Source organism: Cryptosporidium andersoni (assembly GCF_001865355.1).
Source record: "Cryptosporidium andersoni isolate 30847 chromosome Unknown contig_64, whole genome shotgun sequence".
Classification (NCBI taxonomy): Eukaryota; Apicomplexa; class Conoidasida; order Eucoccidiorida; family Cryptosporidiidae; genus Cryptosporidium; species Cryptosporidium andersoni.
In genome coordinates, this window is record NW_027122854.1 from 82,974 (window position 1) to 109,225 (window position 26,252).

The 26,252-nt window shown below is 28.8% G+C and overlaps 11 protein-coding genes across 11 annotated transcripts; 5 read left to right on the top strand and 6 right to left on the bottom strand.

Moving 5' to 3' along the window:
• Positions 1-6: 6 nt before the first annotated feature.
• cand_007180 (uncharacterized protein) lies at positions 7-6,390 on the bottom strand (the record flags this gene model as incomplete). Its single annotated transcript, XM_067210958.1, has 1 exon — positions 7-6,390. The coding sequence occupies one exon, from the start codon at positions 6,388-6,390 to the stop codon at positions 7-9; it is 6,384 nt and encodes a 2,127-aa protein (XP_067067975.1).
• A 207-nt stretch (positions 6,391-6,597) lies between these two features.
• cand_007190 (uncharacterized protein) lies at positions 6,598-7,329 on the top strand (the record flags this gene model as incomplete). Its single annotated transcript, XM_067210959.1, has 3 exons — positions 6,598-6,620; positions 6,695-7,238; positions 7,306-7,329. The coding sequence occupies 3 exons, from the start codon at positions 6,598-6,600 to the stop codon at positions 7,327-7,329; spliced, it is 591 nt and encodes a 196-aa protein (XP_067067976.1).
• Positions 7,330-7,424: 95 nt separating this feature from the next.
• cand_007200 (uncharacterized protein) lies at positions 7,425-8,756 on the bottom strand (the record flags this gene model as incomplete). The annotated part of the gene is made up of 1 exon (XM_067210960.1): positions 7,425-8,756. The coding sequence occupies one exon, from the start codon at positions 8,754-8,756 to the stop codon at positions 7,425-7,427; it is 1,332 nt and encodes a 443-aa protein (XP_067067977.1).
• Positions 8,757-9,180: 424 nt separating this feature from the next.
• Positions 9,181-9,833, top strand: cand_007210 (uncharacterized protein; the record flags this gene model as incomplete). Its single annotated transcript, XM_067210961.1, has 2 exons — positions 9,181-9,708; positions 9,774-9,833. 2 exons carry the CDS (start codon positions 9,181-9,183, stop codon positions 9,831-9,833), a joined length of 588 nt encoding a protein of 195 aa, XP_067067978.1.
• A 62-nt stretch (positions 9,834-9,895) lies between these two features.
• On the top strand, positions 9,896-10,606 carry cand_007220 (uncharacterized protein; the record flags this gene model as incomplete). Its single annotated transcript, XM_067210962.1, has 1 exon — positions 9,896-10,606. The coding sequence occupies one exon, from the start codon at positions 9,896-9,898 to the stop codon at positions 10,604-10,606; it is 711 nt and encodes a 236-aa protein (XP_067067979.1).
• Positions 10,607-10,648: 42 nt separating this feature from the next.
• On the bottom strand, positions 10,649-11,491 carry cand_007230 (diphthine synthase family protein; the record flags this gene model as incomplete). The annotated part of the gene is made up of 1 exon (XM_067210963.1): positions 10,649-11,491. One exon carries the CDS (start codon positions 11,489-11,491, stop codon positions 10,649-10,651), a length of 843 nt encoding a protein of 280 aa, XP_067067980.1.
• A 151-nt stretch (positions 11,492-11,642) lies between these two features.
• On the bottom strand, positions 11,643-12,398 carry cand_007240 (uncharacterized protein; the record flags this gene model as incomplete). The annotated part of the gene is made up of 1 exon (XM_067210964.1): positions 11,643-12,398. The coding sequence occupies one exon, from the start codon at positions 12,396-12,398 to the stop codon at positions 11,643-11,645; it is 756 nt and encodes a 251-aa protein (XP_067067981.1).
• Positions 12,399-12,631: 233 nt separating this feature from the next.
• On the bottom strand, positions 12,632-19,804 carry cand_007250 (HECT domain-containing family protein; the record flags this gene model as incomplete). Its single annotated transcript, XM_067210965.1, has 1 exon — positions 12,632-19,804. The coding sequence occupies one exon, from the start codon at positions 19,802-19,804 to the stop codon at positions 12,632-12,634; it is 7,173 nt and encodes a 2,390-aa protein (XP_067067982.1).
• A 793-nt stretch (positions 19,805-20,597) lies between these two features.
• Positions 20,598-21,698, top strand: cand_007260 (uncharacterized protein; the record flags this gene model as incomplete). The annotated part of the gene is made up of 2 exons (XM_067210966.1): positions 20,598-20,687; positions 20,754-21,698. 2 exons carry the CDS (start codon positions 20,598-20,600, stop codon positions 21,696-21,698), a joined length of 1,035 nt encoding a protein of 344 aa, XP_067067983.1.
• Positions 21,699-22,205: 507 nt separating this feature from the next.
• On the top strand, positions 22,206-24,305 carry cand_007270 (uncharacterized protein; the record flags this gene model as incomplete). Its single annotated transcript, XM_067210967.1, has 1 exon — positions 22,206-24,305. The coding sequence occupies one exon, from the start codon at positions 22,206-22,208 to the stop codon at positions 24,303-24,305; it is 2,100 nt and encodes a 699-aa protein (XP_067067984.1).
• Positions 24,306-24,617: 312 nt separating this feature from the next.
• Positions 24,618-25,544, bottom strand: cand_007280 (uncharacterized protein; the record flags this gene model as incomplete). Its single annotated transcript, XM_067210968.1, has 1 exon — positions 24,618-25,544. The coding sequence occupies one exon, from the start codon at positions 25,542-25,544 to the stop codon at positions 24,618-24,620; it is 927 nt and encodes a 308-aa protein (XP_067067985.1).
• Between the last annotated feature and the right edge of the window lie 708 nt (positions 25,545-26,252).

Sequence of the window (26,252 nt, forward strand, 5' to 3'; positions counted from 1 at the left end):
TATATATTATCTATTGGTGATAAAATATAACTTTTGAATGCTGTATTTAAAGGTTTTTATAAGGTCCAGATTAATAAAAGAATCACTAGATATTAAACTTGGTGAGTACATGTTGTCTATAAACGCTAATATTATTGGTAATATTAACTTCACAATTTCCAAATCTTCAATTTTATTCATTGAATTTGAATATTTGGAATTATTAATTTGAGAAATGTTCTTAAGATTATTGGAAAATCGATATGGTAAAAGTCTTCTCCATATCCTAATATCTTCTCTGTAGTTATTTAGGCTGCTGAAGTAGTCTTCTTTTTTGAAAAAAAGATTTATATTATAAAATATTGGAGATGGTTTGTAAATATTCCATGGAATATAACAGGTATCACCAGTAAAACTACTTTGTATAGACAAAAAGTTCGTATCAATAGAAAAGAAGTTTGCTTTTATCTCATCATAGTGATAAGATAAGAATTGTATTCCTTTATTATCAATAAATATATCATCTGGATTTTTAAAGGAAGGATGGTCCACTGAGTCCAACAAAGAAAAATTCCTTATATCATGCCACTCTGTTGATTTTATTAAATTCTTTGTTTTATTTGTAAAGTTACCTTTATCTTCTATATAAACTTCATATAAAAGATAACTGAGATCTGGTATAAACATAAATGCTAATGTATACAGTAGTAATAACATAGAAGAACAAGAATATTTCTCTATTTTAATTAAACTCGAAAGATACTTTAATATATATTCACTATTTTCACGATTACTTGTGACTAAGTCACCTTCTTTGAAAATAGTGTACTGGGAATAGCAGAATGCAGTATGTACTATATCTCTTATATGTTTAGAGTTCATTATGTCTTCAGCATATTCAATGTATAGTCTTGTTCGTAGATGTAGAAATTCTATAGGGACTCCTTCGTGTATAACAAGCCACCCTATACACAAGGGTGATAAACTCTTAATCAAATTCATAATGTTTCCCTTTATTGACTCCTTACTAGTACTAAGATCTCCATAATCAGATCTTACAAAGCTAGATAATATAGACTTTATTAGAAGAGTTGTCGAAATTGTTACAGAAAAAGGGAAATCATGTATTTTTGGCACTAGATAATACTTGAGGAGTGGAATTATTATTCTTTGAGTCTTTATACTAATACTCTGTAGTTGACTATATGAAAAGTCTGGAAATTGAGTATAGTTTCGTGTGTTATTTATATTGTCCTGATAAATGTTAAAAATTTGCTTTATGTTTACTAGTAAACAGTTTAAGAAAAGTCCAGAATTGTGATTTAAAACACTTGTTTCTTGAGGATTACTCTCAGTAAGGGCCATGAATAAAAAACTCATAAAGTCACTAAGGGTAGTGATTTCGCTCATTGTAATAAATATACATTGTACCAACCTTAAGTATGAAATAATTAGAATGTTCCAAAAAGAGTGATTAGATCGACTATATAGTCCAGTATTAAGGAGTTGATAACCAAATCTAGTCAAACTTTGATTAATAAAAGGCTCATTAACCAAGTATACAATAATAAAGTCCGTAAATACAATCCAAAACCATTCAAGTACTACTTTCATTCTATCTATCTCCAAAAGCCCCTGATTCTCCAAAAATTGACTGCTAATCAATGGCATAACACAATCAAAAAGTAAGAAGTGAATTATACCTGAAAGATTGAGATTAATGCAATTTAGTGATGAAGAGTATTTAATAGCTTTAAGAATAATCCCCAAACTTAAAATATCACGAATATTCTCATTTGATCCAAATAAAATGGAAGATACACAAAAAGGAGATAAATGAATGTTTTTTCTCCATCCTGATAATATATTATTGATTCTTTGTAAAAGATAAAACAACAAAGATGATGGAGATGTTAATGAAGAAGACGAACTTTCGGTGAAATTTAAAGAATTCATGCTATCAATAAAAACAAAAGAAGATAGAAGTATGAGATTTGTTGCTTTTGTTGGATCTGACAAAGACAAAATAAACTGCTCAAAAGAGTTTAATGAAGATAACTTTGAATTTTTTCTTTGAGATTTAGCTAGAAATTGGTTTGTATCAACAATTTGATTATACAAAAATTCAAATATTTCAAGTAATTCATTTGAATTTACTATCGAACTTGTTAGATTACTAATCATATCCAAATCTCTATTAAAAGATAATTTCCAGGGTAAAATTACAATGTCATGATAAATAAAAATTGCTGAAAAGATAAATACTAGTGAATCGTCATCCCATGAAATATTTGTAGCTGTTACCTGTTTAATTAAAGGTTTGATCCAATGCTTAGACAAGTTTTTAGAGCAGCTTTCATTTGAATGTCTTGCTATATAGTGAAGATAACAAATTGCAAACACATCTATACTAATCCATAAATCTGACTTATTAATTTCCTTTAGATCAAATAAGTTGTTAGAATAACTCTCATAATTCTTCTCCCAGTATACAGTCAGATTCCAAAGTTCTTCTATTGTCACTAAATTGTGTCTATATAGTGAAACAGTTAGTAGGCATTCTAATATGAGAGGATAAACTTCTCGATCTAGATTAAAATTTGAACTTTTTTTACCATTAAACATCCTATATATATTTAGTAAATGTTGCAGATTTTCCTTGGTAGGAAGAGTATTAGACATAGTTTCAATAATTGTAGATATACCAAATGTCCAACTGAATACTCTAGATTTTTTGAGACTTTGTGAGCCACTCATTTCAATTTTCAAGTACTGATCTAGAATGGATTTCCACTCATTAACTTGGTTATGTTCACTTTCCATATCATTTAAGATTATACCCTGATTCATAACTATTAAACTTAAGTCAATGAGATCTTCAGTAGGATAAAGTCTACTTGAATACTTAGGAATAGGTATCAAGCCCAAATAAATAATATCCTCCAATTCTGAAGTCATATTCAATCTTATAGGTCCTAAACAACAAATCTTATGAAGTATAAAAGTCCCTGAAACAATATAAGAAAATATTTTGAAAGGTAATGTCTCCAATTTCAAAAGAATAAAGAAAAAATTAGAAACTAAGTCTGAAATTTGAGGCATGGATATAGCTAAACCAACAATTGCATATACAAGAAAACACTGGCCATCAATAAAAATTTCTTCCTTTAAAAGTAAGTCATTACTCTTATCAGATACTATTTTATCAATTAAGTCTGAATCAAAAAAATTTGAGTTTTCACTATTTTCTTCAAATGGTAAATAGGATACCATTATATAAAATAGATATAAGGATTCATTTATAAAAATATCTTTTAAAGGAGTATCTGAAAGAAAAGGTGAAGTTAGAAAAGAATCAAGTGAAGAACTTCCTTTTGAATTTGAAATCTTTTTAGTTCTACGGTTTGTCGTAGAATTCTTAGTATTTTGTCGCTTGAGAATATGATTGTGAACAAATTCGATCTGCTTAAAATATTTACTAAACAAATCTGAAAAAAAATAAATGTACCTCAATCTTAAAATATTAGAAGAAATTAATTTTAGGGATTTTACTGTACGAATTATCTCCCTAATAAATATTTGTTGAAATTTCTTGAGATCATCTAAGTTATTATTTTTAAAAACTTCAATACGAACTGATTTTGGGTCGGATACAATTAAATTCAATAATTCCTGAATACTCTGATGATTATATTTTGATTTAATTGTTGTAAGAGACTTTAACCAAAAGTCATTCAAATATCTAGAATTAGAGGATTGACTTGCTGAATTTTGAGTTGTACCTACTGTTTTTGTTCCCTGTTGATTTAAAATAGATAAAATAGGATAAGTTAAAGTTGAAGTAAAGAAATTTAATGAATTTATACTGAATGGTTCTATATCAATATTATATGAAATTGAGTCAAAGATGTACTGCAAAAATTCTTCAAATAAAGTAAGGTTTCTATTAAAGCTGCTCATAACCCAATCAATGAATGAACTCAAATTGGAATTCAGATTTTGATCATTTTGAAAATATTGGAGGAATATTGGAGAAAGTGCTTCAAAACAATAACAAGATAATAGTGGGATTTTTTCATTGCAAATTTGTACCATTGCAGGAATAGTATAGTATAAAGTATTAGAAATTATGAAAGTTGAGTCCTTAGGCCACATTTTTAATATATAGAATTTTACAAATCTTGCAAAACTTGACATAGTAGGTACTACATATTGATAATGTGAAACTTTATTGTGACTTATTGGAGTCACAAAGTGTGGAAGTTCCAATTTAGTTTCAAATAGTAGTGGATGATGCTTAAGAATAATCATGAGACATTTCTCGAAATCCATAATTTCTACTTTACAAAGTTCGGTTAAACAATGAATCGAAATTGTAACTAAGCTTGGATTACAAGAAAGAAGCCCTTCTTGAATAATCGATATATGATATTCATCTATAATATCTGGTTTGTAACGAATTATATTGTATAATATCAAGTATCCAAAAGGAAAAGAAATGTTTGATTCAAAATTCCCAATAAATTGAGATGGAGCTATAATTCCTAATTTCTCTTTCTCAGTACATTTACAAAGTATAGTGTCCAACTTTGAAAAAGGTAGTTCGCCATTTATATACATTTCAAATAAAAACCTTAGACTTTGATACAAACTTTCCAATTTGATTTCTGAAGGTTGATTGAAAGTTTCTAATTCATTATCATTAAATATTCTGATGATATGTTTATAAATAATTGGAATAGTATATTTATTTGTTGCTAATGTACATAGAAGATGACACTGTTCTTTAGTAACATTAGGTTGTATATCTTGGAGTTTCATTAAAGCAGGGTAAAATGAGTCTAAAATCTGCAATGGATTATTAAGGCCTATTGTATATATGTATTTGTACATTATTTTCATGTAGATATCATTGTCAATTTTACTACTTTTTTTGTTTCTTGGGATTCCCAACAAAAAATTTGTCATTACAGCTAAATTCCTAATCAAATTAATATCTGTATAGATATAATTTATATTAAGGAGAGATATTGAGATTATCAGTAAAAAACCAGGATATAGCCCAATTAATATATGTGAAAAAGTTGACAAAATTAGGTTTTCATCATCTATTACAAGAATTAAACTTTTTATAGAAGTAATAAAGTCTGAAATGTTGAAAGAGTACCCATACACTTCATCAGGAATTTCATTATATCCAAGTTTTTTTATTGAATCTAAAGAAAAAGTAGCTAGAGATTCATTTGGTGCTAAGCCTCCTTTTGTATGATAAAGTAGAGAAGCATGTATAGAAACGTGATCTTGAGGGGCCATAACAGACTTTAGTTTAATAATTATCTTCACAAGGCAGTCCAAGTATTCTATATCACTGCAGTAATATATTAATAAACTAATTGAAGATATTATACTTGATACAATTAGGTGATTCTTACAGTCAGATAAGAGAGGTTCAATATCTTCAGCTAATTGAACTAGTAGTTGAATAAGCTGTAAGGGATCTGTCAATGTTTCATATTCTGGATCATTTTTTTCTAATTCATCTTTTTTGAAATTTGAATCTTCTAAATATAACTTATAAGATGACAATAAACTCAAAAATAATAAAAGAGTTAGATTTATTGATCCCTTTATATTAAGGACTGTTGTCATTAATAAAAGGTATAAAGAAGTACTTTTCCTGCAGTTAATAATCATTATAATAATTAGGCATGCAATTTGATTATTTTCTGCACCAATTAAAGAATAAAAGGACAAATCTTGAACCTTTTTAGGACTAAAGGATGTTTCAAATTTAACTTCTGATACAATCTTTGAGCAAATAAAATTAAATACATCAGACAAAAAGGGTAGTTTTATAAGTGGTAGTAAGTCACTCAATAATTTTATTAGAAGCTCAAATTTTTTGTTTTCAAAACAGATGTCAAGTAATGTACAAATACAATGGCTATTTTTCAAAAAAAAGCTAATTAATTCTTGGATTGATGGTATTTCTCCTATATCTCGTTTATTACACAATATATATTTTAAAAGAGGGCGGATTACTACTATAGGAAGACGTTTGGAGTTGTTAGTTGTTATGCTGGATAATCTCCTGAATAGATTCAAAGCCTTGTAACGATTAGATTTTAACAATGTTTTCACTGCCTTTAGACGTATCCTAGGTGATATATTAATTACTGGAATTTCTAAAATAAACTCCTTCAATAATGAAATATTACATTCTAAATCAGATCCCATCACAATTGAAACGAGAAGTTCAGTTAATATCACTTCTTCAGATTCATTTGGAGAATTTTCTAATTCTTCCAAGCTTTGTCCCAAAGTTATTATTGCACTGTTTTGAAGTAATTCACAATTATTCAACCTGTCTAAAACATCAGCAATGCGACGTTTAAAGGTTTTATTTAACATCTTAGTGCAATAGTACTATTATCTATACACTTCTGGTTTACTTCTGTTGACTATTTCCAAACCAATGTTGAGTTAAATTTCGGCGGTGTATGTCAAATACTAAATTTAGATTGAGCGTGGTATCATATTAGAAGAGATCAAGAGGAGTCCTAATAAATAAACGTATTAGGGATATCAAAGATCTTTAAAATAAAAGTTTTAACTTACATGGATGCTAATAATACGAGAAAGTAGGTTTGCTTGGTCTTTAATTATTTAAGATTTGACTTTATGATGAGCGTGTGTGCGATTCTATCCAATATAGAGTGAAAAAGAAGGGAAAAAGTATTAAGAAGGCCCTTTCACCACGAAAAAGACGAAGAGCAATTGAAATAGAGTCTCCATCTAATTTTAATACATGGGATAATATATGTATTAAACTTTTTCCTTCTTGGTTTAGTAACAATCATGGTGTAATCGTTGCAGAAAAGGATGAAAGTAATCATTGGCAATTAAAGACATCATTACATCCTCACGTCGATGAAATGATATTTGGAAAATTAGAAGAAATATTCAATAACTTATTTGAGATAAAATTGGACAAGGAATGTATTTTTGAAACGAGTATGATTGATTTTTGGGGTCAGAGTTTTGTTTTAAAGAATATAAAGGATCATGATATTAAAGATCATTCCAGTAAAGATGAGGATGAAAAAAGAGTACTATGGTTTTCATGCAACACTTCTAAATATGAATTAGCTGTAACTTTTTGTGATTGTTTATGTGTCTTATTTTTTAGTGATCAAACTAGTTTGAATAGATTGACAAACAAAGAAGTAACAGATTTCTCTATAGTATTGAATGCAATGGTAGGTGTTTTGCAAAGTATCGGTATTTATATAATATTATTTGATAATATTTTTTTTAATATTTCAGACTCGTCATAATTACAATAAATAATTATGTGAAGTTTATTACTTCTTAGAAACTTGAAAGATAAATCTTAAACTAAATATATTAAATTATAATTTTACAAACTAAATTTAATTACTTCTCTAGTGGCTTGATCTTTTAAGGATTTTGCGTTTGACATTTCTCCTATTTATTGGAACCTTCGAGCCTGAAACCATTCCACTAATTATATTATTTCTTGGGCACAAGTAAGGTTTATGAATATAATTTGCAGAATTCAAAGGTATCATCATTTCTGTCAATTGAACAATATTAACTTCATTTAGGATATAATCAGATATCCAATTTGGTATTTGAATTACTATATATTTGCTTGAATAATCTAGATGATGAACAATTCCCAATCCAATACATGGATACAAAACAGAAGAATGGAGTATTGTCAATTGAGAAACTTCTTTAGATATCTTTGAATTAGTCAAGAATTCTGTCTCCCTACATATACATAATGCTACAATTGCATTTGTAAGTCGATAAGGTATATGAAGGGAACTATCATTATCCATTATAGAAGTATTTGAAGCTGGAATAACAAAAGTTAAATCAAATGGTAATGAAAGAGTCTTCCCACCAAAAAGTGTCATATTATTTTCTAAAAGAGTATATCCAATATAATTAGCAAATTCATCCATTATATTTGATTTTTTATTAGATTTAATGTAAATTGATGGTTTATTAATAAAATCAGATATATCTTCTAATTTTTCTATAATTACTTTAGTTTCAACAATATTCTGTACATAAAATATCTCCGTCTTATTCTTAAATATAGATAAATTTATTGAGGGGTATGACGGAAAACTAGCTGTCACTAGATGCATATTATCACTTTGTCTTAAAGTTGAATTCTCATTATTTATAGTATCTACAAAGGATTTTGTAAAACCTACGAGGACTTTTGTTGAAATAGAAACACATAGTGCAGTAATAATTGAAGCAATTTCAAGACCTATTCCTGTAACCCATCCTGGCATATTTATAAGTAAAATAGCATTATTCTCTTGAGATAATTGCCTCATATATTCTATGCAATGTTTTATACCTTCTAAATATCTTATTGGATTAACAATAGGACTATTTCCTCCAATAAAAAACATCAATTCAGGTAGAAGAAACTGATTGCTTATATTAATAGGTGTAGTATAGTAGTTCCATTTAACTAGCTTTAGGCAAGCTATAGGTGCTATAAGTGGTTGACCTAAATCACAATCTAAGACATATATAGATGGGTTATCTTTACGATATCTTAAAATACACTGTATTATGGAAAGTAAATATGTAGTCTTTCCACTATTCTTTGGACCCAATATAAGGACAGATAGTATTCCACTAAAGTCTTCTTTACATATTCTCCGACGAAATTTAATCCAATCTGGATTATACTCTATATATTTCCAATGACCAAGTTTCCTCATATATAGACTTTTAGTAGTACCTTAGAGCATTGTTTCTTAATTGTGTAGATAATTCCAGAATTCCTAACATACTAGTGAAGTCAATGTAAGGTATCTAATTAATAGCGCCTTTGATTTTAGCGCCTAATTTGGAAGAAACTAGTCAAGCATTGTAATCTTGCATGCATACAAAATTATTACCATATTTTTATTATATTGTGAAAATGCAAACTCACTGAATCAGGGACTTGTAATAAATTTAAAATTTAAAAAATTTAATGACTCATTTACTTTTTAGCATTTTATTCTCAGTATACTTAGGTGTGGGAGGAATAAATTTAAACATACTGGATAATATACCAACAAGGTAAGCTTATTAAGATCTTACTTTCTTTAATTGTGGTATTGCAGTAATAAAACTGTTAAAAGCTCTGTAGTAATTTATATGGACCATCAGGAGAAGTATCCAATAGATACAGTGAAATGCAGTAATAGAATAAAATCCAAGCTAATTGACACAACTATCATTGGATTAAAGGGACAACTTAAATGTTTATTTCCTATATTTTTAGAAGATTCACAAGGTCTTAGAAAATATAAAGTAAATTTGGGTGACACAAACAAGTGTTTACTAGTTAAGTTTGAGAAGAGAGTACTAGAAAATTCAAATAAGAATTTATGGGAAATCCTACAATTACAATATAATACATGGGAAACCTTCAATTTTAAGATAACAAGATGTAAACCAATAATAGTAAATGATAATAAAGTAGACAAATCCTTGAATTTGGTGGATTTCAAAAATTACATTTTATTTAGCAGATATTATATCATAAATATTTTGCTTCTAGTATTATTTTATTGGAAACTTTTAAAGAAGTATAGATATAGGAAAGTATTATATTTTATATCTAGAAGTTCAATTATTGAGAAACTTGATTTAAAGATATATGATAAACATGTAACAACAAAGGTACGTGTTACCATATATGATCTATTAATTTAATTAATTGTTTTGATTATCGATAATTTGATTAGGATCTTCTTAATATATCAAATTCAAGTAAAGACTCTGAATTGCTAATTTTTATGGAATGAAAGTTTGAAATAGCGCCACAAAATGAGTCAATTTATGAACTTAGCTAATATTGGGAAGTTTTATGGAGAATAAGCAAGCTATAGATAAAAAAGATTTGGGAAATAATGTTGATAATGTCTCAAACTTATTTTGGGAAAATCAACTAGCAACAATTGCTGGAATGTTGGATAATTTTACAGAAATTCATGAAATAGATCTGAGTAATTCTCAGGACTTTTTAATTGCATTGAGACGACATCCAAAGATATGTACTGACAAATTTTTATGTGGACTGGATGCTGGTTGTGGAATTGGTCGTGTTACATCTATCCTTGCACCATTATGTAATGAAATTGATTTATTAGAATTAGTTGATAAACATTTACAGGTAGCTATGAATAATATAAAGTATACTAACTCCTACCACAGTAATCTACAGAACTTTGAACCTATTGCTAATAGATACGATATTATATGGATACAATGGGTCGTTCAATATTTATCTGATGATGAATTATTAAATTTCTTAGTCAAAATGAAGAGTGGATTAAAATATACTAGTATTGGTGATTCATCTAGTGTGATTTGTATTAAGGAAAATGTAGAATTACATGATATAGATGAATATGATGAAAGAGATGGTAGTATAATTAGATCTGTTTCTAAATATCTTAGTATATTTAAAGAAGCAAAGTATGAATGCATTTTAGAAATGGATCAAACATTTCTCCCTTCATCATTCAAACCTATTAAAACGTTTGCTATAATACCCATATTTAGTTCAGACTTATAATTAATCAAATGACCAGTTTGAAAAAATAAAATATTAACAATATCAAACAGATCTAGCTTTTAGTTGATCAATCACACGTTTGTTGGCAATTTCGAAGAATTTCTTCTCTATTAAATGAAGTTCTGGATGACATAAAACAAGTGAATGTAGTGGTTCTCCAAAGTCTACAGAGGATAACTGTTCCAATGTACCAGCTAAAATCAGTTGATTCTTTGAACCTATCCTAGCTACTCCAAATGCTAATGTACTGGGTAATGCCACTCTCTCATTTCTTTTTTTCTCAATTATATATAATTGTTTAATCGCTTGATTAATATTCATATATTTGGGAGATTCAAATATGGGTAGATTTCGCATCATATTATCTAATGATTGCTCTTTAACCTTAATATCAAGTAAACACAAAGTATGTAATCCTTGCTTCATATTAAGCTTGATTTTATCATAAAAACTTTCTGGTTGCCAATTACCATCAAAAAATGGAATTGAAACTGTTTCACCAAACTTATATACTTGTAAACCTGTAGCACCTATCGCTGATATTATACTTGCATTGTGGATGATTTCAACTTGTATATTCTTTTCATATGCTCTTAACATTAGGTCAGAGTGAGTTGTAGCACAAAGTGGATCTCCTACAACTAATAAAACTACTTGTTGATTAGTTGCTTCATCTAACATTATATCACTTCCTTCTTCTATAAATTTTCTATCAGCTTCAATAATAGTTTTCTTCCCTAAAACTTTTTCTATATTAGCATTTGGTGACAGAATAGCTGTGTATGATTCTAAATATATCTTATCAGCACTTTCTATCACTTCTAAGCCTCTTAATGTTATATCTTTCTCATCACATAGACCAATACCTATGAAATATAGCACCATATTTATATCTTCAATATTGTTAATAACACGATTTTGGTCTATTCTAGTCAAGACTGCATCTTTATCGCTTTATTTCAAATCAATTTCTTAAATGATAAATGTCACGGGAGACACGTTATAGAAGGCGGTCCATTCTTTAAATTTAAACCAATTAGATTCCTTTTGGTTTCTTTAATATATTCTTCTGAATTTCTTGGAATTTAGCCTCATCTATATTATCATCATTTAAGTTCTCTTCATATTGTGCACAAATTCCAGCAAGTCTCTTATTGCGTTTCACCATATTACCTTTTATAGCTAATACTAAATTATCCATATTACCGATATTTGCTTGTTTCTCTTCTCTAGCTCTTTGTCTCTTCCATTTCTTAGCTTTCTGGCGTAGTTTATTAATAGAGCTATCAAATTTATCTTTCTTAGGTAATGATTGGTCCTTAATTGCCTTTCTAATCATATCTATATAGTAGTCTATATCCTCAGCTTCACAAAAGGGTATATATTCTAGTAAATTAGTGCAATCACCATCAAATTTATTATATAAATAACATACATCCTCCCATTCATCATTAGATTCCCTATATATCTTTTTATACTCTAAAATATCTTGTATTGTGATTTTTTTTGTAAATTGTTTGAAAAATTTAGTTAGGTTGTTCCATTTACTAGAATTATCACTATAATCATCTTCTATATAGCCACTCTCATCATATTCAGCTCGAGACTGTTCATCTCGTAAAACTTCATAAGCTTTTTGTAGATTTTGGAAACGTTCCTTACTAGTTTCATCACACCTATTCTTATCTGGGTGTAAGGCTAGAGCACGAATTCGATATTCACGCTTGATTTCAGCTGCAGTAGCATCAGGAGATACCCCTATAATCTCATATAGGCGTGTATCTTTAACCATTATATTATAAAAACAAGCTAATTTATTTGTCTAAATTTAGTTTTAAGTACACTTAACAACCTCACATAAAGTAAATAAGCGCTGAATTTATACTGCCTACAATACTCAAATTCCTTACAATAAATTACAAGTTAATATTTATATTCTCCTTATTTCTTAAAAAAATTAAGTACTTTATACTATATAATATGCGATAAGAACATAATGAGTCTTAATAATAACTTAATATTCCATTATTTGGTTCTTTTATTAGACTTGTCACACTTTTCTATCACCTTATTGACGTAAATCTTCATTTCTTCTAAATTTGAGTATGCTGGGAGATATACTGTAAGTGTGTTTGGATCTATCTTGATCTCTTGTAGATCATCATACTCACTTTTTTGTGGAATTTCCATAATTCTGATCTTGCCTTGCAAAGCTCCAGGAATACCATATCCAGTAGTACCTGTAAAACAAGACCAGAAAATGTTCAACTGAGAACTTGAGATATGAAATTTAATTACATTGAAGAAATAATCGATAGTCAATTTTTTGTGATAAAGTTTAAATTCTTCAGATTCAGCATAAAAGTACTCCGATATTCTTTCAATTTCCTTAAAAGACTCAAATTCCGTCATTCTAAATCCTTGTATATATTCTTGTAACTCTTGTGAACTAAACATATAGAAGAATCTCTTGGGAATTATATCATAAATTCCAGTAAGGAAATTTTCTATTTCATCTTCGGCATACTCCTCCATATAATATCTTTGGAGTATGTATATATAAACTTCTAATAAGGCTGTATTATGAATTTCAAATGGTTCCACTTCAGTTTGAGAATACTTTCTATACTTTGGGATTTCAAATAAAAGAGGGGTTTTAATCTTATAATATTCTAGTGCCTTATCAACTCCATACCTGACTATTTTTTTTTCTTTCATATCTGTAATACTCATTTTTGCTTTTTTTAATACAGCAATATACTTTGCAATATCATTATTTAAAATTACAGTATCTTGTCTATTTGGGGGCTCACCAACTATTTTTTTAAAAAAAATTGTAGGTAACTTAAGATTCATAGGTGTCTCGTTGAGTATACAGAAACCATATATACGTCCTAAAACACGCATTAGAACATCTGGTATTTCTAAATTAAGTTCATTTTCTGTTGATCCATAGGATTTACCTTCATATCTAAGAAATTCGAATATTTTCTTAGTGATAGGATGAATTACTTGAATATCTATATCTCCCTCAATGTTCTCTTTTGGTTTAATATAACATAAAACATTCACTTGATTTATCCCACTAAAGTTAGGCTTAGAACTAGCAAGGGGATTTCCACTTGAATCAACATATTTACAGTCTAAAAAAGGATTTTCTTCCCAAAAATCTTCATGAGTTAATTGTCTACTTATAATCTGACAAAATTTTCTCATTCTGGACCAAGTGAGTATTTCAGGAACTGTCTGATAATGAGTAAAAATATTATTTTCTTCATCCCCTTTAAGAAAAGATTCAGACCAGTGAAAATTAAAACTTTTAGTAAGCTCCTTAGAAGATCTTTTAGAAAAGAACAATATAGCTTCAAGTAGAGTATACTTCGATTTTTGTATTTCAACAGTTTCGACACTTCTGGAGGGATAATTGGGAGAAATTTGTAATAGGTAAATTTGAAACAGCATCCTCATTAAAATTCCATTATAATGATCTTTCAAATCACTCTGGGAGATATCCTTTCTTAATAATTTACATATATGGTTAATTTGATTGTTTTCAGTATATTCTTCAGATTTCGAGTCTTTTTCCTCGTCATTTTCTAATAGAGTACAATTGTTACTCTTGCTACTTAGATGTTTTTCATCACTATCACTTTTTTTAGTATTTTCCATTTCTTCGAAATCATCTGGAATTTCCGAGAATGACGGGAAAATAAAGTTTTCATGTAGCATATTTACACACTTATCGGAATCTATAATTTGAAAAGCCAGATGTGAAGGTAAGAAGTTGTGTATATTTGGAAGGTGTTTCGGCATTAAGTTTTGAAAGGTATAGGTATTCTTTCTGGAAAATGCAGAAGATAATCTTAAATGAACCAATAAAAGAAACATTTTTAGTCCATTAGCTATATATTGTTTATTTGAATTAATATAATCTTGAGTAAAAACCTTAGATGTTGTTAATTTGATATTTTCCTTTTTAAGCAATAGTTCTTTATTATTTGATTTATTTACGGCATAATCAATGTAATTAACTAGTATATACTGATATAAAATTTGAATACGTAGTGAGGCATCACTGCGCAAGATTTTACTTCTATACTCCACCATAGTGAGTAAAGGATTTTCACTAGTAAATGAAGAAGTATAAATTTTCATAGCTTGAAGATTTGTGGCATACATAGTATATATGAAGTTTACAAGTGTATCATTATAGGCAGTTAACGAATATATTTTAAAACAAGTTTCACGTTTTTTATCATTAGAAGTTTGAAATAGATGAATTAAAACATGTTTGCAAGTACTAATAAATGACTTGAAACTTGAATTAACATTAATAATTGAAATTTTAGCTGCAAAAGGGATCAAAATATAAAGCTTCTCTTGAATATCTTTAGGATCTTGAATATTTTGGAATTCTTCAAACTCTTTCCAAAGTGAAACTAAAATCATAGTGACTTTTGGAGGTAGAATAAATAATTCAATAAGCTGATGAACAATTCCCAAAGGTTTCATATAGTATGGGAGTAGATTGTTAGTTTTATTAGTCCAATGTAATGGAATTTCATCCCTTCTTGTATATTCAATACTTAGTTTTTCCTTATTAATCTCATTTAAAATAGTATCTAAAACCTCCATACAGGCTTTAGTAATTTTGGAGGCTAAATTTTGCCTTAGGTGACTATATATATCTTTTAGACTAAGCTTTGGGTAATAAATTTCATGGCAAAAATGATGAGGATTTAATAGCGATTTAGCATCGTCTTCTTGAAATGTTTTACTTTTAGAATAGAGATTCTGATTGCAGTGTTCCCTTTCAAACATAGTGCAAAGGACTCTAAAAGCTAATGTCTGCACAGACTGCCCCATCTCTAATAAGTTACTCGGAGGCGTATTTTCATTGTTATTTAATAATTCAAGTCCAGCTTCTACAATTTTGCTTTCTTCAATCTTCATTAGATTTTGAAACCTCAAAACTATTAGTGAATGAAATGGAAATTTCTCTTGGGAGCAACGAAGAGGCCATCTTTTGAGTTTTAAACATATAGAATAGCCGATATTTTCCGGCCAATAAAATGTTTTATATTTTGAGATACTATAGGTAACATAATTAATACAGGAATTAAAAGTGGGAGCAGAAGCCAATGAACTTGCCAAGGAGCAAAATGATTCAGGTGGAAAATGAATAACATATTCACTTTGGAATTTCATGAATTCCCCTTTTATTATATCTGCGATTTCTCCATATTCTTGTTTAGAATCTGTATCTGAATATGAAGTACATTTACTTAACAGAGGTATATTTGAACAAATATGAAATGCCATATTATAATCTACAGTGGGAATCTTTAGAAATAAATTAAGGATATACTGTAAAAAGGATGTTTCATTCATCAAGGTAATCAGACAGTTGTAAATAAAATTTGGTAGCTTGTATAATATTACAAGCTTTTTAGTTATTTGGCACAAAGTATTATTATTATCTTTTATATCTTTATATAAAGACATATAAATATCACTAGAATTTATATCTCCAGATCCTAGTACTTTGTTATTACTTATTCTGGATTCAGAAACAAATGAATAAATAGCTTTTGCAAAGGCCAGTTCAATGACTCCATCGAGAAGACTATCATTACTACAATACCCTAGTAAGTCTTGCGATTTGCATCCAACAACAGCAATATTTGGTTTTGTTTGAAAATCAGACGTTAATTTTTCAAGACAATACATACTATTTTCAATTAAAGATAAATTTGTAAATGTTGAAGCTTTAATTGTTTCAACAATTTCTTTAGCCATTTTTAGTTTGATATATTTGGCTTTCCAATTATCCCAAATATCCTGTACATTATATTTATAGACTCGTTCTTTCAATACAAGTTCTAGTAAGGGTAGTATCTGTGAATTATCACTGAGTAAATTATCCCAATATTGAACATATTGTCGATAAGCACCCTGATCTAAACTATTTTTAACATGAGTCAAAGTTTTTATTTGAAGTGAATCTATATAAAATCCTGTTTTAGAATTGTCTATCTCCTCATATTGTTTTTGATAAGCACAAGCTACAATGTCACATGCAATACTTACAATTTTGTAGATCTGAAAAGTATTCAAAAAAATATTTGAAGATATCATATAGTAATAAAGAAAATTTGCATTTTTAACTATGAAATCTGGATCTAAAGCATTTAATTCAAGATTCCAGCCCATTTTCACCATAAATTGTAAATTATTATCTAGTAAGATTGCTTTTTGAAAATTAAAAGTTGCAGATTGATCACCAAGAATATATTTTAATCCATAATTAACTGCCTCATTTATAGAATTCATTTGAGACTGATTAATATCATCAACAAATAATGCCTTATGTTTCTGAGAAACTTTTTCATTGTTATAAGGAAAAATTAGAGGGGAAATCTCAAAATCAACTTTTTTTCTAGGACTCTCAACTCCTGTATATGTAAACAAATTTCCATTTATATCTCGCCTATTCATTGCCTCAAACGCTATATTACAAGAGCTGTATATATACCATTTGAACAGTCTTTGAATATTTTCTTCAAATCTAATTAATAAGTCATATTTTGAAAACTGTTGCATATATAAAGAAGCTTTTGAATGGATAGTTTCACCATTAAAAGATAATAACTCAGCCAAATTAGATTTTTTTTTATTAACTGAATATAATTTAAATAATTTTTTGATAAAAGAGCTTCTAACATTGCGAATAGTATTAAAATAGATTTGATAATAATTTCCAGATTTCATTTTTGGATAACAATTAATTTTGTTATTATTGAAAAGTATATTCATCTGTTTGACGCATATATTCATGAAGTTAACTTTGTTGTTGACAGCCCTAAGTATCATTCCACTTATTTGACATTCTGTTAGATTCCAATTTTCACTTTTATCTGAATTTTTCTTTTTTTCAGAGTTGTTAGGACATACATCTGTGTTGTATGAATCTATAGGAGGAATATAGATACTTAGTTTAGATTTCATATTTTCTTCAATTCTTTGTGGGAAAATAGGAAGTTTAGGATGACAAAAGGACCAAATTTCTCTTTCTTTATAAAAAAAATTTTCCAATTTATGTTTAATGAGATGAGTACTTCTATATTTAATCCCGATACTTAGGAAATATTCTGATATAGCACATAGTTCTTTTGGTTCAAACCACGGATTATGTAAGCGTATGAGCGTTGGTATTTGTCTTGAAGGAAATGATTCCAACATTCCATCCCAAATAGTACCTGCAACTTCTTTTAAAGAAAGTACTTCTCCATGAAATAAGGAAGCCATTGCTGATGCTAAATTTCCAGCGTAAGTATTGTAAATATCTTGAATCTCTGGTGTAACTGCAAAGGGAAAAGATACAGAACATGAAATTTGAGTTTTATATGCTTCCAAACATTTCTCTTCAAAATAGTCTCTTTTTGAAAAGTCTTGAGTTAAATTTAAGTTGACACTTTTCAAGCTCTGCCTAATTAACTGTTCTAGTGAGTAAACACAATACTGAATATAGTAGGGTTTTTCAGAAGGCTTAAGTTTTGGTGTATTCCACAATTTAGCTTTACTCCTAACTATAAAATCAGAATTTAGTGTACCCAAAGGGGGGAGTCTAACTGCAAGTGTTTTAGCTATATTGCAAATGTCATTAAAACTTATAGAAGGAATCCACTCATGCAGAACCTTTGCTAAACTTAAAGCAAGTCTATCACTTTTACGATTATAGAAAGATGTCAGAGGCATCTCTATAGATTTTACAGATTTGTATTCTTGCCGTTGAATTAGTATACCATTTGGGCATGTTATATAATAGGGGAATTTTTTTTCTAGATCATCAAGAAGTTTCTTAACTTTTTGGCTATTGATATCGATATAAGTAACTTCATTTATCCATTTTGGAAATTGTATAAAATCCCTACTTTCCACATTAGAATTATCAATATCATATTGATATTTATATTCATAGTTAAATATACTATTACTATCTATATTGTTTTCATTGATGTTGCCAAAATTATGTAGATCTAGGGTTTCAGTCATACCGACCCATCTTTTAACTACAAACCAGATATTACAAGCCATATTAATACTTATGAATCGATTCAAAAATAAATGAAAAATCTGGTAAATACCTATAATAGCTGATAGATCTTTTGATGATTTAGAGGGAATTGGAAATCCTTGCAAATTCAAAAATTTAGATACTAGATGTAACTCACTTGAATTAAAAGGAGGAAATCTAATATTCCATTGGGGCTTTTGAATTGCTCCAAATCTTTCTAATACTATAAGGATATTTCTATCTAAAGGAAATGGATCTTTCTCATGCTGAAAAAGAATTTGATTATCATAACTTCTTAAGTATCTTGGTAAATAACCTCCTCCTCCCCAAAGTAAAACATTGGCCCATATGTACCAGGCATCCTCCACAGTCAAGATAGCTCCTATACAATAATATATTATCCTGTAAACAAATCCAACCGATGTAAAAGTTTGGCTATATAATATACTTGGGGGATATAATTCAAGAAGAATTGGAATATAAAATTTAACATTTGAATATGCAAGAGGAGTCATATTTTCTCTTAATAAAGTTTTTTCAGAGTTAAGAACAAAATTCTCACCAGTTAAATCAATTGCAAATATCCCATTCCTATATATTAATGAACTCAAGCTGATTAGTAATAAAAAATCATCATTAGTAGGAAAATTAGGTAACTTATTTGCAACATATGATCCAATTGGACGAGATCGAATCATAATAGCATATTCTGGAGAATAACTAAGTTCATTTGAATTAATATAATCTAACATTATAAGGGTTTCCTTCCAAAGATCAAATATATTTTTCTCTGTTAAAAATAGTTTATATTTTATTCTAACGTAATTCCACAAAAATTGACAGCTCATTAAGGGATCTTTCAATTTTATCATCATATTAGCACTTATCATTGATCTAAAAACAGTATCATCTTGATTTAATTTAATTGCAAAAGATTTTGCTTGTACATAGTTGATGTCAAATCTATACCCTGCATAGTGGCCATTATTTTGAAACTCCTGAATAGCAAGGTCACTGCTTTTTTTGTAGAGAGCATGACTAATATATTCAAAAGATATACTGTGAATTACTCCAGGTAGAAATGGTCTTCCAGAACTTTGTTCAGGTAATGATAGTACCATTAGTAATATACTCAATAAAAATGAAAATATTCCTTTATATACCATCATAGTTTCATATTGATTAAAGTTATGATTAAAACATCAATTGAATCTAAGATTTTTAGACGAGGATATATCCCAAGTAAATATATTTTCTTTTTAATATTGTTCTCTAAACATATAGTAAAAAATCTTAAGTTATAGCTTATATTATCTCCTATATATTGAAAAAGCCAATATCTTTCTTAAAGAAAATCTCCGCTCAGAAATAAATTTTTATAATAGTCAAAATATCTTTAAAAAACCTTTATAAAACTTAATAATTGAGATAGCCTGTAAACAGCTTTAAAGACTTCTTCAGGTAGTTTATTAGTAGAATAAGTGAAAGAATCTGACTTTTTTTTTAAATATTACGAAAATTTAAGTTATAGTTAAACTTCACCTAATCATATATCTTATTTTAGGGTTTTAATATTTCGTTTTTCTAGTATTTTAATAAGAAGCACCTAGATAACTCATATTAGATCTATATAGCGCCATATTACATGAACTAATGTAGGGTAAGTTTTGGGTAATTGAATAGCTATCTGATAATATAATAGCTGAGAACTTTATATTAATGATTATTTAATTGGAATAAGTAGAGCATATATCTAAATATAATCATTTTTTAAATAAAATATAGTCTGGTAAGTTTTAAATATTGTTTGTATTGTTGAAAGTTAAATTATAAGGCATCAGATCTAAAAATTAAGTTTTTCATTTATTTCTTTTGAAGTTAGAAATTTTAATATAAAAATGCAAAATAGATATAATGGTGATTAATCTGAGCTTTAAGTATTTGACTTTGGGTTTTATTCTATGGAATATTACTTACAGGAGTACCTTAGCAACAAATATAGGTGTAAGTGAAGAAATTATAAGCCTAAGTATTAAATGAATGTTAATTTTTTCTTAAATAAATATCTAGGAAAAAGCTATAAAAAATAAAGGGGCAGTTCTACTTTCATCTGAAGATAGTTACAAGAGAATTGTTGATATAGCAAGAGGTTTACAACACACATCTTATGTTGGTATGACTGAAGTATTGGATTCTAAAACAAGTTCCACAATGAATAAGACTGATAACAGAGAGAAAATAACTCAAATTAATCGTGGAAATATAAAGGATGGTCTTGATAAAGTAGTAATTACAGAGGAAAAGTTAGTAATGAAAGAAGGTTTAGTTCAAGATTCATTTAAGGTTTTTGCAGATACAGCTAGAGCTGTTGGAATTCCTGTAAACTCTTATATTGCAAATAGTGAAGTTTACCCAACAATTTATTATGGAGTTTTAGATGCAAAAACACTTTTAGATCTTTATTACTTTGATTTCGATATTCAAGAAGATATAGAAAGCATACATGGAATATCTACAAATAACTGGGTCTCTGGATCTTTGAGGAATTTAATAATTAAGTCATCATCCATAAGCTCTTTAGGTGTTCTATTGATGAGTTATGCTGAGCAAGGAGTTCATTGGATATCTCCTATCCAGGGGCAAATTATAGAGCAAAGATTTAATGTTTCAGATGATGACCATATTATAAGTTCTAAATCACCAGAATATATATATAATCCAGTAGATAAAGATCTGAAGGGAAAAGAGTCGGAAAATAATAGTTCGGAATTAGGGAAAGTACAAATAGAGAAGGCTGAAGTAGAACTCATTAAGGAGCAACTTTTAGGTAAAGATGTGCCCTTAGGTAATAAGGTAGAAATACAAGGAATAAGGAATACAATTACCTCGAGTCCTTCATATACAAAGCCAGTCCAAACTAAAGTGCAAAAAGAAAACTTGGATTTATTGACTATACTAAGTGAACTTAGTGTTAACAATGATGCTCTTTCAAAATATATAGACCCAAAGTCTTAATACATATAGACTCATCTTAGAGAGTGCTTAATAGTTCAGTTACATCTGAAATATTTTCTAATTTGTTCCAAAATCCGTGGTTTTTAGCCTTTTTAATAGTAATAGATTAGTAATACTTCTCAAGTTGTTTGGGTACGTTTTGCACCTCTTAGCGGGTATATGAGACGAGACGGCGCCTAAGTTCTCAAGCTTAGATAGTTTTATATACTCAAAATTTACTTCAGACAGATATATAGTCATAATGACATTGTCGTGACAGCCTAGTTACCACCCATTATATATTTGATGTGGAGGTATTAATGGGTGGGTGGATTTTCATTTTGAACAGTGAGCCTATATACCTTTGATATAGAACATAGTTAATATATTTAGAGCAATATTTATGATTTCTTTTAGACAGAACTAATAAAACTCAAGAAAGTTTTATAGGTTTTAGTATTTAGTGTGGTGTGCTTTGGAAATTTATATATTTTGACCAATGTCACTATTATGGATGTATTGATTAAGATGAATTCTGGGGATGTATTAGGAGATTCTAATAAGATGAATATATATGAAAAGAATACAGAGACTTTGTTAGATTGCTCTGAGAATAGGGTGGAATCTTTAGGTCTTGATGATAAGATGAATAATACTGTTAAGGAGAGTTTAGTGGGAGAAGCAGATACCGGAATAAATGGTGATCTTCTATATAATGATTTACAAAGGAAAGATAGTGAATTAATTAGTAGTTTGGATGAGAATAATTTGAACGTTATTAAGAGCACTAAGGAGAGTAATAATATAGACATATCTGGAGATATAGAGGCTGATGAGATTATAGCTAAAGCTATGTCTCTAAGGAGAAAGTCTAATGGTGAAAGGATGGCAAAAAACTTAAGGAAGAGCAATAAGGAAGTTCAAGATACAGCTAAGTCTAGCTCTAATTCTATCTTTATTCCTAGACCCTTTTTTCAGCGTCTTACTGATTCAATATATCGCAGATTAATAATTGGGTCCTCTAACCAAATTAAGCTGGTAGGCTTAATATCTGCAGCTAGATTATTGGTAAGATTGTATGAAGAAAATACAACTGAGTTACCGAAAGATGAAAGTATTCAACATAATATTCCATTATTATCATGTCATGTAGGGGACTGGCAGCCTTTAGATTCTGATAGAGTTGTAGTTTCAACTTCTTCACTTTCTAAGGAGATATTTGGATGCCAGAAGACGTCTCACACTCCTCCACTCATTAACAGGATGAGAACTATATACATTGTAACTCCTTTAAATTATGATGGAAATAAAGTAGGTGGTGGTTATAGAGGAGGAGGAAGTGATCCACTATCTAGGCTAGTTACCAAGTGGAGAAATCTGAGTACTGCAGATATTCAGGACTTTGCTTATATAACAGACAATGGCTTTGATCTGAAATATAATGGATTTTATATTTTGTATGCTAAATCTAGTCACCCAGGAGCAGTATGGAGGCAATTTTATTCTGCTAGGATGAGAACAAATGCTTTTAATAGTAGGCATCAAGTTTTAATAAATTCTACTCATTCATCAAGACTGATAAAATTACATACTATCCACTTGCAAAAAGATGGGTTAGACTTACCTATTGGTATGGCATTGTTTGAAGATCATACTGAGGCTTTGGCTATGACAGAAGCATGCTCAACAACTGAAATAAAGAAATCTGCTGATTCCTGTTCAAAAAATGGGTTGAATTCTGTTGTATCTACAACTACTGATACTATTACAGATGAAAGTACAATACTTGGAGGTTTAAAAAGTCCTGAGGTACTTTCAATTAATGATGAAACATCTCAAAATAATAACACTTCTGAAAGATTAAATACTCTTAATTTTACAATAGGGGCATCAAGTAACAATAGTCAGAACATTTTACCTAATTGTGCAAATATAATAAATTCTTCATTGGGAAGAGATGGACAGTCTTACCCAAATTTACTAGAAGGGACGATAAATGGAATGAATAATCAATTGAATATGAAGTTATGCATGGATGGGAGTATACTTCAGTCTCATGCGAATATGATAAGCAACAACATAGCAGCCTCCTTTGCAAAGGATTCAGTTGAGCTCTTGCTACTATATAGCTTCCGATCCCTACCCCAAAAATTACAAAGTGAACTAATACATACTATATCATGTTTGAAATTTGTACATCCTGATACATTCTCCGCTATTTTGAGGTCATCCTTAGATGCTGCTTGTCTTCCAAATACTATGAACAGTCATATACAAGGAGTTGGATGCTCAAATTTGCAATCTGACAGAATTTCTATTGAACAATTATCCCTACAGCTCCGGAATATACAAGGAAACTTGGATTTGTCTTCTACATCTCCTTCACTATTAAATTCACTTGTATCATATATACCTTCAATACCTGGGAATTCAAATATTGACAACAGTTCAGCAGGAACCTTTATGTCTAATGGAAACTCACCTAATCAGGGGCTTTGGGCATTACTTTCAACCCATACCCCAAATAACCAAGGAAACTCTGTATTTACTGGTGGGAATTCCACCATATCTCAAAATTCTAATGCTACCATGCTAAATGGACTTACAAATTCTCAAATCATTGTATAGAATTGGTTTTTAACTGGAATTTCTACTACTGGACATTTAGATTCACATCGATGAATCTATAAATTATAATACTTTGCACTCTGAGTATTTAATTCACTTCGTCGAATATACAAGATGTATACAAGCCTTGTCTTTACTAGCGGATAAATTCAAAGCTTTTAATTTAACTTAAATCTGCAACTTTGTTGTGAGAAATAATGATAAGTCTATTATGAGAGATTTCTTAAATGATTAATAACATTTTTTATTTGATAATATAAAGACCTGAAGTTTAGTGAATACTCTAATTTCTACACATTTCATCCAACTTCACTAAATCATATCTGAATAGAAGTTGGAGTTACTAGTATGCTGTACAAGGAAAGGGTCCCCAGCTATATTTAATTCATCTTTATCTATGGAGTCTTGATTATTTTCTGAATTTTGAGGGTATTTGATTTCATTGGAATTGGCTAATAGACCCGTATTGGTTTGATTTTCTACATACATTAAATGTGAATATTCACTGCATGTTTTTAAAGTACTTAACTGTTCGTGTTTACTTTGCATAGAACTTTTTTCTATAGAAGCATTCTGTAAAGGTTGTATAAATGGATTTCGATTGTCTTCTATTTGGTAATAGCTTTGTTTATCTTGTATAATTTCATCTTGATTAACCCAAAAAGGTTGGTTATCAACACCTTTTAGTAGCTTAGATGAGTGTTCGATGAATTCGGCATTATCTTCTCTTGTGTTACCTTCATGATATATTAAATCAGAATTCCTATATTGCATCTCTTCTACATCTTTATTTTCTTGTGTATATAGCTTCTGTGCAATATTTTCTGTAGAACTGTTAAGGTCACCATCTTCCATGTACATTGTAGAAAAGAAGTTATACATAGCTTCTGTAACTTGATTAGAAGCAATAGTTATATTATCAACAGCATCCAATAAGACTTTATCTATAAAGTTGTTATTTTCACCAATATCATCTCTGTTGTGTTTCTTATTTCTCTTATATCTTGATGTTACTTGTTTAGTTAGTGTTTCTATATCTTGTTCTATAATACTGAAAGCATGAATATGTTCATCATTGGTTGAAGTTGGTGATACAACCTTATATATAAACATTAAAAGTAGACAAAATATTACAGCAGTAATTATTAGACTATTTGCAAAGTCATTATATATGAAGATATCCAAATAAATATAGTATAACTTTTCTATAACTTTATTTATAATATCATCTGCCCCCATTATACCTCTATTCAAAACTATACTAAATCCAATAAGGAAATATTTTGACAAAGAGGGTTCATATCCAATGACTAATCTATAGATAATTTAAGTGGTTAAATATTATATATTAAAAACTTGATTAAATTAAAGAGAAGCACTAGACCAAAATCACTCACCTGCTAAGGTCCCAAAATCTATGATTATATATATATTCATCATCAACATATCTAAAATGCCACAATCCCAAAAAATAAAAGCTAGTAAAAATTATACACGGAATCTTGATAAAGTAATTAATTCCCATTTGTCTTATTATCTATTGGTACAATTTCGTAAGAAAATTGAACCGATAAATACAAACTTGCACTTTCTTTTATTTCTTGAAATTTTCAGAACTCACTATTTGTTGTTATTTTTACAACTTTCATCTTTTATTTGGGTTATTTAATAATACCCCCTTTTTTTACCGCCTACATATACTATAAGCTACAAGCACAACATATATACCGCTCAATATCAAATTACTTTATAGGTCCCCAAAGCAGTGTAAATATTTTCTCCTAAGTATCCATTAATATTAAATATAGAAAAAAATCAATAAGATAAAATTTCGTCATAATTTAGCTAGATAGTAGTCCTCAAGAAATTGTATTTATATTCAGGAATAATTATGTTTAATTTAAGACTCACATTAGTATACTTTTCTAAGAATTCAGATTTTAGAGC